At 53.5% G+C, this 14,215-nt stretch overlaps 3 protein-coding genes across 3 annotated transcripts; 1 reads left to right on the top strand and 2 right to left on the bottom strand.

Annotated features, from left to right (window-relative positions):
• Positions 1 to 2,051: 2,051 nt before the first annotated feature.
• Positions 2,052 to 4,144, bottom strand: NECHADRAFT_100218 (uncharacterized protein; the record flags this gene model as incomplete). The annotated part of the gene is made up of 1 exon (XM_003051822.1): positions 2,052 to 4,144. The coding sequence occupies one exon, from the start codon at positions 4,142 to 4,144 to the stop codon at positions 2,930 to 2,932; it is 1,215 nt and encodes a 404-aa protein (XP_003051868.1). The 3' UTR covers positions 2,052 to 2,929.
• Positions 4,145 to 8,279: 4,135 nt separating this feature from the next.
• On the bottom strand, positions 8,280 to 10,509 carry NECHADRAFT_38149 (uncharacterized protein; the record flags this gene model as incomplete). The annotated part of the gene is made up of 6 exons (XM_003051821.1): positions 8,280 to 8,309; positions 8,367 to 9,679; positions 9,727 to 9,896; positions 9,949 to 10,127; positions 10,186 to 10,374; positions 10,429 to 10,509. The coding sequence occupies 6 exons, from the start codon at positions 10,507 to 10,509 to the stop codon at positions 8,280 to 8,282; spliced, it is 1,962 nt and encodes a 653-aa protein (XP_003051867.1).
• Positions 10,510 to 11,115: 606 nt separating this feature from the next.
• Positions 11,116 to 13,708, top strand: NECHADRAFT_68672 (uncharacterized protein). Its single transcript, XM_003052284.1, has 7 exons — positions 11,116 to 11,492; positions 11,548 to 11,612; positions 11,661 to 11,887; positions 11,935 to 13,343; positions 13,394 to 13,459; positions 13,507 to 13,528; positions 13,585 to 13,708. The coding sequence occupies exons 1-4, from the start codon at positions 11,133 to 11,135 to the stop codon at positions 12,357 to 12,359; spliced, it is 1,077 nt and encodes a 358-aa protein (XP_003052330.1). The 5' UTR covers positions 11,116 to 11,132; the 3' UTR covers positions 12,360 to 13,343; positions 13,394 to 13,459; positions 13,507 to 13,528; positions 13,585 to 13,708.
• The last annotated feature ends 507 nt before the right edge of the window (positions 13,709 to 14,215 follow it).

Raw genomic sequence — 14,215 nt, 5'->3', positions numbered from 1 at the left:
CCCGACCACCGAGGTTCAAAACGTGATCTATCTCGCAGATATGGAATACTGCTTTATCATCTCTAAACTTATCACACGAGACACCTTTATCCCACGCTTTAGTTATGAACCTGCCCGTTGGAGAAATGCCACGTTATTTATCCCTACACACGGCATCCGCTGCCCCCCGGCGCCGAGCAGGGACTTGGTCGGGCGCCCGAGAGTACCACCGGGGACCCGGGGTGCCGGGGATTGCCATGCGGTCGAAAGAAAACTCAAAGACAACTTCGGTTAATAATGGATACTGAGTATTCAATAACATATATGGCACTTTTGTATATTAAAACTAGAGCAAACATTACAATATTGAAGCCTTACAAGCCCTCATTCTTTCATCAAGTCCTCCATCATTCAGCCCCTTTCCTCCGAGACACTGTATAACTCCGTAGAATTCTCCAAGGCTATTAGTGCCTCATCCTTTGTCTTGGCCGCAGCGACTGGGATGTGTCTGGGGGTATTTTGCCACGAGGCTTGAACATGGCTCAGCAGAGAAACAGACTGCCGCCACAGTACCCTCAACGCCAAGGAGCTTGTAATCTCGTCACTGGACCTTCACGGCCACTGTCAGCACCCAAGACCTCCTCCCATCCATCCATAGGCAACACGGTCCGCAACCAGGATACCAAAGTCTCCCCCTCGTCCAATGCCCGTCGAGAGCCAAGAAGCTTCCAAGAAAACGCCCAGAACTCCTCTCCGCAAGTCCACCCTTCTCCTTTCCTCCGCCAAGAGTCTTGGGTGCGATGACGACAACGCGGCAGTGCAAGGTAAGAAGGGAGGACCATGGGGGGGCACTTTATCCACCGTACAAACAATAAGCTTGACTGCTCAAGCTTTGTGGCCAAGACCTTGGGCACTCATCGGTCAGTTCATGTCTGTCGGCATCCGGCGGAGGCGGATGCCCTTCCCTGGTTTCCCTCTCCGGTGACCTTACCTTCCTCCTTCTTGGCCGATATCTGCCGTCCCATCGGGAGACGGCCGAGTCGTAATGATTTCAGCCCAGGTCTGGGCATCCTCTTGGGGCCAAGCACAAGACTCTGCCCGGCACTGAGATCATGTCATCTCGCATGCCCAGTCTCTTGGACGATTTCCCTCCCAAGGCAGAAGCACCGATATTCCCCATCGAAGCATCACCGACGGCCATGGCGCCCCGCGAGGTCAGGCAATCTGCGGGGGTTTAGCGAGACTTGCTTATCATCCTGTTCTCGGGTGATGTTGCGTGTATCCATGAACAGACATCCCCATACCTCACCTGTTAAACCAAAGAAAGGGGGATCCATGTTTTCTTCTTCTTTTTACTCTCATCGGCATCATCTCACTCCTTGCGTCGTTGCCCAATCGAGCAGGGTGCACTCGCACGAGGATCGGGTTCCAATTTCTCAGATGATCTAGCACTATCATGAAGAGATGATGAAGGGTTGGTGAGACCAGGAATAGCAAACAAAATCTTCTCTTGATACGAGATGCCGATGCTTGTTGGACGAGTGTCGTCAAGTGCCGGTGCGAGATCTGAAGTCATGGTTCCATCCATCACGTGATGGCCGATCGGCACCACACATCGACTTACTTCCACCGCATCACCACTCGTTCTCCATCTCTCAACATCTTCAATTCTTCACTTTGCTCTCTCATCTACTCTGTGCCAACGGAATCAATCAACAAAGCCCTAACATGTGATCCATTCAAGACCACTGCACTAGTCCATGGCCTAGTCATGCAGTCGTCACAACAACCTTGGTCCCCAACATGACATCCCCAACCTGAGACGACGTTGCAACTTTCTTCGGCAGCTCCGACTTGCTTGTTTCACCAAGCCAAGATCATATCACGCAATCACCATCACAATTCATCATCGACTCTGGTATGCGGGAAAGAAAGATCAAGACTTCCATTTGCAAAGCTGGCAGAGCTTCGAATGCTAACGACCAGGAAGCTACCTAATCCCTCCTTCACCAATTTGCTGCTTTTACTCCTTTTTGTCTGTCTCTGCATGTGCTCTTGGCACTCGAGACTTGAGGGGCACGCTCGTGATGGCGTCCAGCTCCTTTTGATTCCAGCCATGATATCATATCCATGTCTTGTACCATGTTCATCCAATGTGTTCCCCTTTCCACCTCATCCTCCTCTATCTAATGATGCTGGCTCGCCCGCCCCAAATCCCCTTCAAAAGGTAATTAAACAAATAGTCGAGAAAGTTGCAAAAACTGGCTGCAACTGCCCACAAAGGCATGAAAATATCTGTCGTCATAGTCCTCCACAATGCCATGTTGAAGTGGTAGGATCTGCTTGTGGATGCTCAAAGCCAGGCTCGGGTAACCGGGTATGTGTAAAACAGAATGCCCCAAGGAGACGACGCAACCTCAGAGACCAGCCCTTCCCATCGAGGGAGTTGTCGTGTCGCTCAGGAGTCCAACTCCTAGCATGAGTAGTCCCTTGGGACCACCAAGAATCGAACTGCTCCCTTGGAGGGACAGGAAGAACAAGCGAGCCAAGACATATCTGTCTTGGACTTGTATCCCCTCAATAAAAAATAATAAGACCCGCGTTCAAGGTTTGTGCCTGGGGTTAACCCAAGCGTTGAAACCTTGAATGACCCATGCCGTTTGCTGACTTTATCCCCAAAGCCGACAAAAAATCATCCGCCTCCCATAGGACAGGATGCCGCCGAGTACCAAGACGCCGAGAATCGAAACCGATGAGAAAATAAAAAGCCATAACCCAGAAATCCGTTCGAAGACCGTGTCATCGTGATAGTGAGCTGTGATCTAGAGGTCGCCGCCTCGATCATGTTGGGCCGACACGGCCTTCCCTTTTGGGCCCAGCCAACCCAAACCGAATGAATGCCCTCAGCCAAATTCCGGAAGCCCCCAAACGCCACGCATGCAGAGAGGTATTATACAGAACCGAGTCGCAGAAGGGCCTCGACGGCCTCCCGCTCCTGTGCGTCAGAGGTACCCGCCAACGCCGAAAAGTCGATATGTGCTGGTTGAGGTGGGCGCGCCATGCCGGAGCTGGCGGAGAAGGAGCGAAGTCCACCTGGTGTATATACAGAAGAAGAAACGAAGCCGCGGTCCGTCTGGGCCGCAGCCTGGTTGGGGTAGGACTCGGCTCGGAGAGCAGCGGCCCCCACCGCTGCCCAGTCCTCGTCGTCGGTCGCATCCTCAGGGTCGTCGTTCATGACAACGTCGTCCTCCGGAGCCTCAGAGCACGAAGCTGACGCGTATCCGTCCATGGACATCTTGTCCGCCTCATGCTCCATCATGGAGATGTCGTGGTCATCATCGTGGGAGAAGTTGACCGAATCTCCGTTGCTCGAAGACGCCATAAGTCGGGCCCGATCCTGTCCTCTACCGCCGTTCTTAGAGATGGGGATGCCTGCTCCGTAGGACGAAGGGGGCGTTCCCTGTCGGTGTCGCGCCGGCTGTCCTCGCTGGCGGGCATCCCATCGTCCCCATCCCACCTTTTCAAATTCCACCTCTCCAGCCAGTCCACCTCCTTCACCTCCCCGACCTTCCAACGCTCCCACAACCAGTCGCCTCGCCTTTGTTGGGGGGATCCCTGAGAACCCGGGGACCGAGGTGGTCAGGTATCCCATAATGTGTCGGATCGCCAAGGGACCGTGGTTGAGCAGGATCTCTGGCAGGTGATATCGGGCGAGGAGGGAGCTGGTGATGGCACCCGACGCCTCGAGGGCAGGCGATACAGACCGACCGTGGTCCGAGGACTCGTGAAGGTCCAGGTCTGAGTCAATAGGCTCAAGCTTGGCCTTCTGGAGTTGCGCCTTGAGCCCGTGAGGCGGAAGGGAGGGAGAGATGGAGTTGGGGGGAGTAGGGAGGGGTTGAGATCGTGTCACAGTCGCAGGGACACTCCGAGCCGCTACAGCAGTTAAGTTGTCTCGGCTCGAGGAGGCCTGGGGGATATCGCGAGAAGCCGCTGCCATGGTAGCCATGATTACCGAATTTCGGTCTTGTATGTATGCGCTTCCGAACGAGAGTGTCTGAGGGAGGGAGTCGACGGTTAGCGCATGAGATCTCGGGCAACAAGACAGAAATGCGATGCGATCCTTGCGACGAACGAGCCGGCGGGAGCGAGGAAGAGTCGTGGGCATGATGGGCGACGCGGTGGTGGTTTGAGTCACCGAGGACGGACTGATATGTACGTACCTAGTTCAGAAGCCGGATAGACGGAGCGCTGGCAAGACGATGTTGCGAACGAGGCGATAGTATGGCAGGCGTGGCAGAGCTGACGCGATGATCTGGACTGTGACAGGTGACTCTAATACGAATCGTGATGTTCCTTTGTTGGTGTTGTTGTTGTTTGAAGAGAAGGAAAAGGGAGGGTGCCTGGGAGCTGCGAAGGTCGGATACAAGTACATGGCCGGCCAAGGGCAGGTGAACCCGTGTGAGTCGTTGGGTACGTACTTGCATCACAACGCAGCATCGCGAAATGGAAGTGCCAGTGCCCTGGAAGTACCTGCTCTCACTCATTCCCACTTACTGGACTCATAGCGAGCGCTGCCAGGTGTGCACGGCGGTGCGTGTGCTGGGTGCAGGTAGCGATAGGCGCAGTCCCGGGGCACGGGGGGGGGCGAATCTGTTGGAGGAGGTAGGTGTGGATTTGTAATTGGGGTGCCTACTTGGTCACTATAGGCACACCACCATGCGCCAGCGAATCAAATGTGTTTTCTCAGCGAGCCACAGCTGCGCCGCGGCCCAAAGTGGTCAAGCGGCCTCATCCTCCCCCGTGTTTTGGAGATGCTAAAGGGGCGTTGTCCTAGCAAGAGGATTGCTCACTGATAAGGTTGAAGGGGGGAATGCGACACGCACCGGGTTCCTGATGCTATTGCTTGGGTGTGCTCTAATCCGAAATCAGGTCCCAGGATCAAAGGAAGCCTTGGACTGAATGACTGGAACCCAACCAAGCCGAGCAAGAGTCATCAGCCAGGTCAGGCATTTCCTTGGTCTTGTTCGAGATGATTCTCTCGCCTGCATTTCCCGTTCCGAAGAGGGAGGGGTTCTCCCCTTTGTTTTGTGATGCCCATGTAAAATTTGTTTTCATTGTCTTTGATCCATCGCATCGTGGGTTCTAATTCCCAAGGAGCCGGTAGTCCAGGGAGACGAGCCAAAGCGTAACGGGGAAGCCAGCCGGGCCAGCCAAACGAAATAAAACTGCCGTTTCACGCCCCAGTGAGCTCCAGTGTAGTCCAGCGTACCTAGCACAGCGCAGCGTCCACTGCGAGGCTCGCGCTCTTTACTACGGCTCCCTTTCTCCAGTCCCGCGGTTCTCTCTCATTAACTGCGAGAGCATCAAATATCGGCACGACTTCCGGACAGAGTAAACCGTCGTCCAGGAAAAGCAAGCAGGCAGACGCAGGCAGGGTCCCGGGTCCGGCCCTGGATCTACTGGTCCTGCTTAGTATCGGGCATCGGGGGTTTTCGGCGGGGGAGCTGGAATTCCACCACCGTGATATGTGCCATGATGTGCGCAATGGCAGCGGTGCTCCATCCGACTGCTTCGTTGGCCGCAGGTGCTCTCTGCCTTGGACAAACTGCCCGAGACTGGAGACGGGGGCCTCAAGTGCCCGTGTCCGGCGCTTCTGCGATGCGGCACCGGCATCGTCATTGTGCTTCTCAAGCTCCTTCAGGGGCCCGGAGGCGGACCCCGTGTCGACGACGGCTGGCCCTGATCTCTCGGTGAGATGGGGCACTCTCTCGTTCCAAGTCTTTCAGCCTTCAATCCATAACAAAGTCTGGGGATCAAAGGGCTAGCGACTCTGCTACCGGTGTCACACTTAGCGTGTAAGAGGTACATTGGCAATGTTCTTTTTCAGGCCAACGCCTCTCACCCCCGAGACCACGGGGCCCAGGAGATTGGGGAAAGATTGTGGGTGTCTAGCCGGTGTTAGTGCTTCAGCAGCGGCTGGGAGCGATTCGACATTCGTCCACCTGATGATGGTGGCTAGCATTCCTGCCCTCCATCGCCGCCAGGGCCTGGGCTTGGATTCTGATGGGGAGGATTAATTTGACTGATTCATCAACTGGTGGCACCAATTCTCAAGATGTCTTGCTAGAGACAGTCTAACGAAAAGTCATGGGCGTCATGGGATCTTGATGGAGAAAACTCACACCCATCATGCTCACCAAAACGTGGTCGTCGTCATGACATGCAGAGCGGCAGCGGCGAAGCGGGTCACAAAAATACTGCATTCGACTGATCAAGGGGGAAAATAAAGGAGGCATAATATTAGAGATCCAAAGCCCCTAACGCACGCACCTTTCTGTCACCTCTCCTCTGTGCGTTGTGATTTTCGATACCCACAAGGGCCCGTAACCCAGCAGCACTTATTCGCAAGGACAAGGTTCCAGGGGGTCCTCTCCTTGGGGATATCAAAAGAATTGACGGCTCTGGCGTGCTAAAAGCCGGGCCAATTTCCAAGGCCATGCCCTAGCCCGGCTGGTTGTTAGTCAACCCTTGGGTCTGGAAAAGGAGTTGCGAGACATGGCAATAAGCTCGCAAAGTCTGAAATTCTGGAAATTCTTGTGTGTGCCATTTTTACACGTACCTGCGTACTGGTAGAAACCTTTTTCACACAAGTGTAGGGCTAGAAGCCTGCAGAGAGGGCAAGATGCCGGCGAACCCCAAGCCTCCCGTGTTCCAGCAGCGCATCCCGTGTCCATCGTGATGGGGGTGTGCTGTTATCATGCGCCATCTGTGTTCCCGTGGCACCGTGTCATGGATAGTAATTCGTACGGTTCCTCTCTGACATGGTCATTTGTGTATCCCGTTTCTTGTCCAGATTCGCCCCCCTTTGTGCACGAGCCGATGTTGGTGTAAACGTTGGCTTGGTCAACGAGTAGCCCTAATCAGTTTCCAAAGATAGGACGCCCTCATCATGCTCACCACATCTTGACCCCAAGTACCTAGGTATCCGCGCAAGCTGACTCTTGATTATGATGTATCTCGCTCCGGCTTCGCGCTCGATACAGGCCATGACTGACAAATCCCATCCGTAATAGTGTTCCCACCGCTCAGACGTGTCAGCTCAGGCCTTGTCCCTAACCTCTCTGGCCTCTGGTGCCCAGGCGCCTTGTTCGTATCGTGATGGATGGCTGAGCTCAGGTCTGAATGGCCATGCCATCATGGCCTGCTGGCACATCGCACGGGTCAAATATCGCGCACTTCCACCGTTCGCATGCCACTCTTCCCAGCCGCGAAGGGGAATCCGTCATACCAGACGTGCCAGATTCCAGTCTCGATCACCTCAGCAAGAGTCGTCGCAAGTGTACGACCCGTCACGTTCCCAGTGTGCATCCCTTTGATTGGGTTCGCGATGCCGTAACTATTAGTGACCGTAACCGTTTTCTGATGCCGGCATCGTCACCCAACAGCTCCTGCTCCCTTGAGGTGGAGGCATCCGGCCTTGCTCCGGCTGCGAAACCTCCCCTCTTTGACGTTCTGTCGAATCAAGGAATTCATCCTTGAGCGCCTGCTTGACCCATCATCCATTGACACGACCCCACGTTGGACGACACTGTGCCGTGGGCCTCTCTTGGGCGATAGACTTCCCCATGGCCAGTCATCCCCAGCCACACGAGGTGCCATGGGGGCCACGCGCATCCGACAGACGAGAGCCACGGGTTCGCTCGATAGTCCCGTTGCCCCGCGCACTTGAAGCCCGAGGCTACAATCATTGTGTGGGGGATTGCGAAACTCCGTGGCTCCGCCGTGCCGTGAGCGATCCCGGTCTATCCCGCTCCGGGTCCTCCGCACCAAGAGACCTCATCCATTCGTCCCAACCAGGTGGTAGACGCACAATCGTCGCCTGTCTATTGCCGAGTTTAGTCAACTGACGATTGCCGTGCTTACACCAACACGACGCTTTCGGACATGCCTGCGGTTACCTTTCCCCACTGCCAAGTTCCATCCCAACTGAGGGGGTGTAGAATATATGCCGCCGCCATATTTCGACATTGTCACGATGCTCAAATCACATCATCGGGATCGTGCGTGTGCATTAGCTTACTGGTTGATAGGCTTGATCTCGGGGTTGAGTCTCAGAAAGTCTCTCGGTCCACAATGAGACGAGACGATGGGGCGTGCAGGTACGCTGTCGAAATGTCGTCAGCTACCCAAGTCGGCAGTTTGTTCCCCGCCGATATCATCGAGTATTCACGACGTTCCGAGCTGTGATTGTGGCCTTGACCAAGGGTCCACGAGCCCTGAAGAGCCGAGGGCCCGAGTCTTCATGTAGCAAAGACGAATTCGCGGCACGCCTAGTTGATAATGTCAGTGATACCATCCGAATTTGTGTGTCGTTGATGGGGACATACCGTTCGCAGAACCCCTAGCTTCTCCTGCGACTGCATAAACACATGGCGGTACTGAGCAATGCTCTCCCGCAGCACAACTTCCCTGCTCGTACGACCTTCACAGATAGCTTTCATCTTGAGTTCCATCTCTTTGCGGAGAAAGGGCTTGCCGAGACTCGTCTCGAAGTTCATTCGATCAAACCCCAGAATCAATGCCACACCAAGTTGGGTGGGAACGAACACCTTGATACCTCTTCGCCCACCAGAAGAAGCTGCCCCGCCACGCCCTCCGCGTCCTCGGCCACCTCGGCCACGTCCACGTCCTCCTCTTGCAGCCGGAGCTGCGTCCGGCTCCTCGTCATCTGCCGGTGCCTGGCCTGCTCGCTCAATCGTAACAACATATTCCCTGTCTTGGATCTTCTGAATGTGCTCTGCCATGGTTGCATCCGTGCCGATCCCATTGGCATCCATGAGAGCGATTAAATCGGCTTCGGTAAGGTAGTTGGGCGCCGTTGTTTTTCCTTCTGTGACCATGGCCTCGGTTGGCTGGAAGCGCTCCCCTTCGGTGAACTTGGGGAGCTCTGCTGAGTTGTTCCACTTCTCGTAAATAAAGACCTCAAGATAGTTCCTCTCTAGAACGATGACGCCGTGGGCATTGAAACGCTCCTCTCCGTATTCAAGCTCGATATCGGTTGCCATACCTTTGGCATCGTCCGAGCAACAGGCAAGGAACCGGCGAACAACATACTCGTATAACCGGCCCTCGTCGAAACTCAAGACGGACGGCGCCGCGTATGTGATAGGGTGAATAGGAGGATGAGCTTTGTCGTCGTGTCGTCCTTCTCTCGGTTGTTGAAATGCACCATTGGCGAGACCCTGTGCAAAAGTACCCCATCTCTCATCGGGGGTCTGCTTTTGAACAAGAGCTCTAAGATTCATTCCTCTATCAAAACGGTCAGTTTCGGTTCGAGGGTAGCTGATGAAACCCTTGTTGTAGAGTCCTTCGGCGATAGTCATGGCTTGCTGTCCACTCATACGGAGGAGCCTTGTTGCAGCCTTTTGTAGTTCAACGGTCGTGAGAGGCAGAGGCTTGAACTTGCGCGTAGGCTTTTCCTGGACCTTGGTGACAGTCGCCGTTTTGGCCGCAAGGCAGCGTTCATAAAGAATCACCGTTGACATTCGATCAAAAAGTCGGTTGCGCAACCAGGAGAACTCGACCTTCTTCCCCTCCCTGTTGTGCATGACTTTGATGCTCCAGAACGGCTCCGGTACAAAGTTCTTGACTCGAAAGTAACGGTCCACGACGAAGCCAAGGGTTGGGAACTGGCACGATCCTGAGCAGTTAGTAACGAGTTCAACTTGTTGGTGATAGGTCGCATACCGTAACTTAGTGTCAACTTTTCCATGGGTCCGCCTAGGGGTCTGAGATTGTTTGTGATGAATCGTGTAAAGGCATATCCAATGCGAAGATCGAGCTCGATTCTTGTAGCAACGGCATTGACTTGCTTCTCATCCAATTCTGCCAGGCTCCTGGCTGCCGAGAGAACATGGCTATCAATGTCAGTTCTGGTCCAGACAAAGGTAAGTTAGGGGAGCCACCTACGCTCGTTCCACATTGCTGAATCTCGCACGTTTGACCTCAATGTCCGGCTTGCCCTTTCGAGCAGCTTCGACAATCTCATGACCGATATGCTCTCCTTCACGATCGCAATCGGTCCATATGACAAGCAGTCTGGCAAATTTCGCTTGGGACTCTATGTTCTGGGCAATCGATTTCTTGTCCTGGAGCCAGTCAGTGCCAAATCACATCAGCGAGAATATAAGGACTTGCATCGTAAACACTAGTAACGATGGGCGCATTAAAGAGTGCCTCTGGCGGTGGATGGCTCCAATTCTTGTACTCTGGAGAAAAGTCGACGTTGGTCAAGTGCCCGGTGACACATGTCATGGTGACGGAGCATTTGCCCCATCGCTGGCCAAAGTCAAAATCGAAGGAGTAGTTTTTGATGAATTTGTTTCGGGTATTGTGCTATGGCATTCTCGGTCAGTATTGGCTTTCTCGGGGACAAGGAGATGGACGTACTGTGGTGTGAGAACCACCAGAGAGAATCCCAGCAACGGCCTTGGAGATGGAGGGCTTCTCAGCCACACAGAGCACCCTCATCGCGACAGTTTCTTGGTGTTTGGAGGAGTAGGGATTCTTGACCGAGGCCGGTTTAGTCGCTGATCACGAGAAGAGAGGCTGCCTCAGGCGTCGCGCAGTCATGAAGCTGCGGCGGTGGGAAGGCACGGCACGCAGAAGGAGCACGGTCAACGACGAGACGCGTCGCAGTGATAATGATTCGCTGCCATATTCCTCCAGAAAAGCCGCCCTGATAAGATGATCCGCCCTATCTTGTACGGCTTCAAGGTCTTGTTAACATGAGCCGACGTCCAACAATTCGCGTTTCAGAGCTTGCGCTTTCACGATGGACAAAGGAAAAGCGGTGCGTGCCGAGAGTTGAAGTTGAATTTTGACTCCCCTGCTCGCCTCCAGTGGCTTTACAGGCGGGTCCTTGGCCTCAAGCCACTAGCCACAGCGGCTCCATCCGCTGCGTAGGCGATCTTTAGGGAGCCGGGGCAACAAGGCACAGGCGGGGGCCAAGCCGAAAGTGGCGTGTGTCACTTGGGGTCCCTAGCCCCAATCTATGACGCTGCCAATTCCGGACTTCTTTAAAACATCAGTGGAAGAACGACGAGGCCTGGACAAGCATACATGATCTTGTCTCTCATTTCTTGTATAACATAATGGCTTTTCCTTTTCTCAAGTCCATCGAGGACTGCGGCGACTATGCAAAGACTGTCGAGCCCTTCATACCCCAGCTCTATGCCCTGCCTGGACAGATCGTCGACAACATTGCCGACCCCTCCGGGTTGAGGCAACTGTATATCGACACAAACCCTCTCATCTCGGCTTTTGCAGCCTCTGTTACCTCTAGCTTTATCTTCCTCGTCGTGTCTGAGATCAACCGAAACTACTCCCAGATCGATCGCATGTGGAGTCTGCTTCCTAATCTCTACGTTGTTCATCTGGCGGTCTGGGCTCGTCTTGCTGGTGTACCATCTTCGAGAATTGATCTTGTGGCGGCTGCTACAACTGTTTGGAGCGTAAGTTTGAGAAGATCCCATGCAAAGCGGTACATTCTAACGGCCGGATATATAGTGCCGTTTAACATATAATTACTGGCGTAAAGGCGGTTACAACGTTGGATCTGAGGATTATCGATGGTATGTACATGTCCCAAGGTAGCCATCCACTCAACTTACACGCTGCAGGGCCATCCTCCAGAAATACGTCCCCAGGTTTATCTTCTTCATCTTCAACGTTACATTCATATCATTCATTCAGAGCGTTCTTCTCTTTGCTTTCTCTTGCGTTCCTGCATACGCCATTTTGCTCTCCACAAAGTTTGAGCCCAATATCACAACGGCCGATGTCGCCTACTTTGTTGCGGAGATTGCTCTCGTTTTCAGCGAGTGGGTGAGCGACGGCCAACAATGGGGTAAGTGCCGTAGTCACAGTATATGAAGCTTGTTCTAACATTATCAGATTACCACCAGGCCAAACACCAGTATCAAAAGGATGCCAAGGTGCCCAGGAACTACAACTACACTCAGGCTCAGCTTGATCGGGGCTTCAACACCTCGGGACTCTGGGCTTACAGCCGACATCCCAACTTTGCCGCCGAGCAGTTGGTCTGGTTTGTGTTGTACCAGTGGAGCTGCTTTGCCACCAACAACCTATACAGTTATACCTTTGCTGGCTCTGGTGCTCTGATTCTTCTGTTTCAAGGATCGACGTGGCTTACCGAGCGTATCACCGCCGGCAAGTACTACGAGTATTCCATGTACCAGAAGAACGTCGGCATGTTCATGCCCACCTCATTCCGTCCATACAAGACCCCTGTTCAGCAGCCCAAGGTCATCCGAACCAGCGAGATTGCAAAGCGGATGGAGAACAAGAAGCAAAAGTAAGGGTGGTGTCTTTCTACACGGGATCGGTTGTTTTACCGTGTCCCATATCCAGGGATACATCAAGGCAACCTGGTAAGCAAACACAATTATCAATACACGAGGGGCGAGGATACGAAGGTTTGGGGCGCTTTGTTGGGGAAATTTATTGGTCTATGGGGGCATCAACATAGAAAACACAAGTCTAGTCTGCTCATCTATTGTCCAGGATAGTCTAGTTTTTCTCGGCCGTCAGCAGGAGATCGCTCAGCGAGTCGGCGTAGAATGAAGGAACAGCAATGGCATCTTCCTTTTCCCAGTCTGCCTTCTTGTGAACACCTGTCAAGACGTGAAGCGTTCCGCCGAGTTTTCCCTCGATGCCAAACTTGATGTCGGTGTTGAGTCTGTCGCCAACCATGCATGTCCGGGCACGGTTGAGCTGGAACTTGCCCTCGACGGCGTCCATCATGGCCTGGCTAGGCTTGCCTAGAGCCAGGGGTGTCTGTCCTGTTGCGTGAACAACGGGGTAGTGGCATGAACCAGCTCCGAGGAAGAAGTCCTGGTGCATGGGCAGCGTTGAATCGGTGTTGGTGGCGAGGAAGATGGCACCTCGCTTGACATAGTGCATGGCGTGCGCGAGTTTGAGGTAGTTGACGTGAAAGTCGAGGCCACACAGCACAACGCCAACCTCGGGGTCGAGCAGGGAGCCGTCAGCGATGCCCTTAAAGTCCTCTGGTGTGATATCCCGTCTAAAGGCCTCGTCTGTACCACCGACGTGAGCAATACCCTCAGACTCGAGTTCCTTCTCGATACCAGATTCTCCTATAATGAAGACCTTGTGCTTGCCCTCGGGGAGCTTCAGGATGCGGGAGATGTAGATGGCGGCAGAGTAGCTGGAACCAAAGACATCGTCCTTCTCGCTGGGGATTCCCAGGTTGGTGAGTTTCTTGAGGTACTCATCACGGGACTTTGTAGAGTTATTTGTGACGAAGACGGTCCGCTTTCCTTGTGAGGTGTAAGTCGTTGATCTTGACTGTATGTGGTTGTGACTCAACCTTTTGATCTCAAGAGGGCGATGGTCTCGGGAACTCCTTCGTACACATGATCGCCCGACCACAAGACACCTGTAAGTGTTAATCCATGCACGAAACTGGATATCGGTTCATCCTACCGTCACAGTCGAGCAAAAAGACCTATCAGAAAACGTGGATGAGTACGAGGTTATGCGAGCTGTGTGTAAATCACTCACATCAAACTTGTCGATGAACTCGTTGACGGCGGCAGCATCGCCGGTGAGATATTTTGGGTTCGACATCTTTAGAGGCCTGTAAAACTCTGCCACGACGCGGGATTTCTTCTATCTCTGTTGTTTGAGTGTCTTTGAGTGAGAAGAGGTTGAGTGGCGGACTTGACTCGGCGAGTTGTGGAGCTTAGTCATGTCGCATCCATCATGAGTAAAAACTTGGGAACCAGATGGACACCTTCTCGAAGTTTTCTACGGCAAATACGAAAGGAAGCATGGATACGACTTACAAAGAGGTTCAATACAAACCGTCAAACATTCAATACACAGATGAACAATCAAAATATGACCGATCTTCCAGAGTCTTCGATATTCCTCAAATCATCCTGCCGACTACAGGGTAAAGCTGTGATGAAGCGATACCGGCTCATGTTGGTTCGTCAACATAGACCCCGCTGACATCATTGCATCAACAGAGCCCCAGACGGAATTAACTCCCGGACGACAATCTCTGCAAGTCCGAGACAAGCTGCCGCTATTCCCAGTCTCCGATCCGAACCAAACCAATTGGCCCGCAGAAGAAGTTTCCGTCCCTGCTCTGCCGCGTGGTGGCAACGGATGGAGGGTTCAATTCTTT

The sequence above is a fragment of the Fusarium vanettenii genome, assembly GCF_000151355.1.
Source record: "Fusarium vanettenii 77-13-4 chromosome 4 genomic scaffold NECHAsca_3_chr4_2_0, whole genome shotgun sequence".
Taxonomy (NCBI): domain Eukaryota; kingdom Fungi; phylum Ascomycota; class Sordariomycetes; order Hypocreales; family Nectriaceae; genus Fusarium; species Fusarium vanettenii.
Note: the sequence above shows the minus strand (reverse complement) of the source record. Positions and strands in the feature narration are given on the sequence as shown.

Excerpts from the sequence above, each read along its gene's own strand:
- NECHADRAFT_68672 (XM_003052284.1), top strand. The coding sequence starts at position 11,133 with ATGGCTTTTCCTTTTCTCAAGTCCATCGAGGACTGCGGCGACTATGCA. Across the intron at positions 11,493-11,547 it reads CTGCTACAACTGTTTGGAGC|TGCCGTTTAACATATAATTA; the intron begins GTAAGTTTGAGA and ends CCGGATATATAG. Across the intron at positions 11,888-11,934 it reads GAGCGACGGCCAACAATGGG|ATTACCACCAGGCCAAACAC; the intron begins GTAAGTGCCGTA and ends TAACATTATCAG.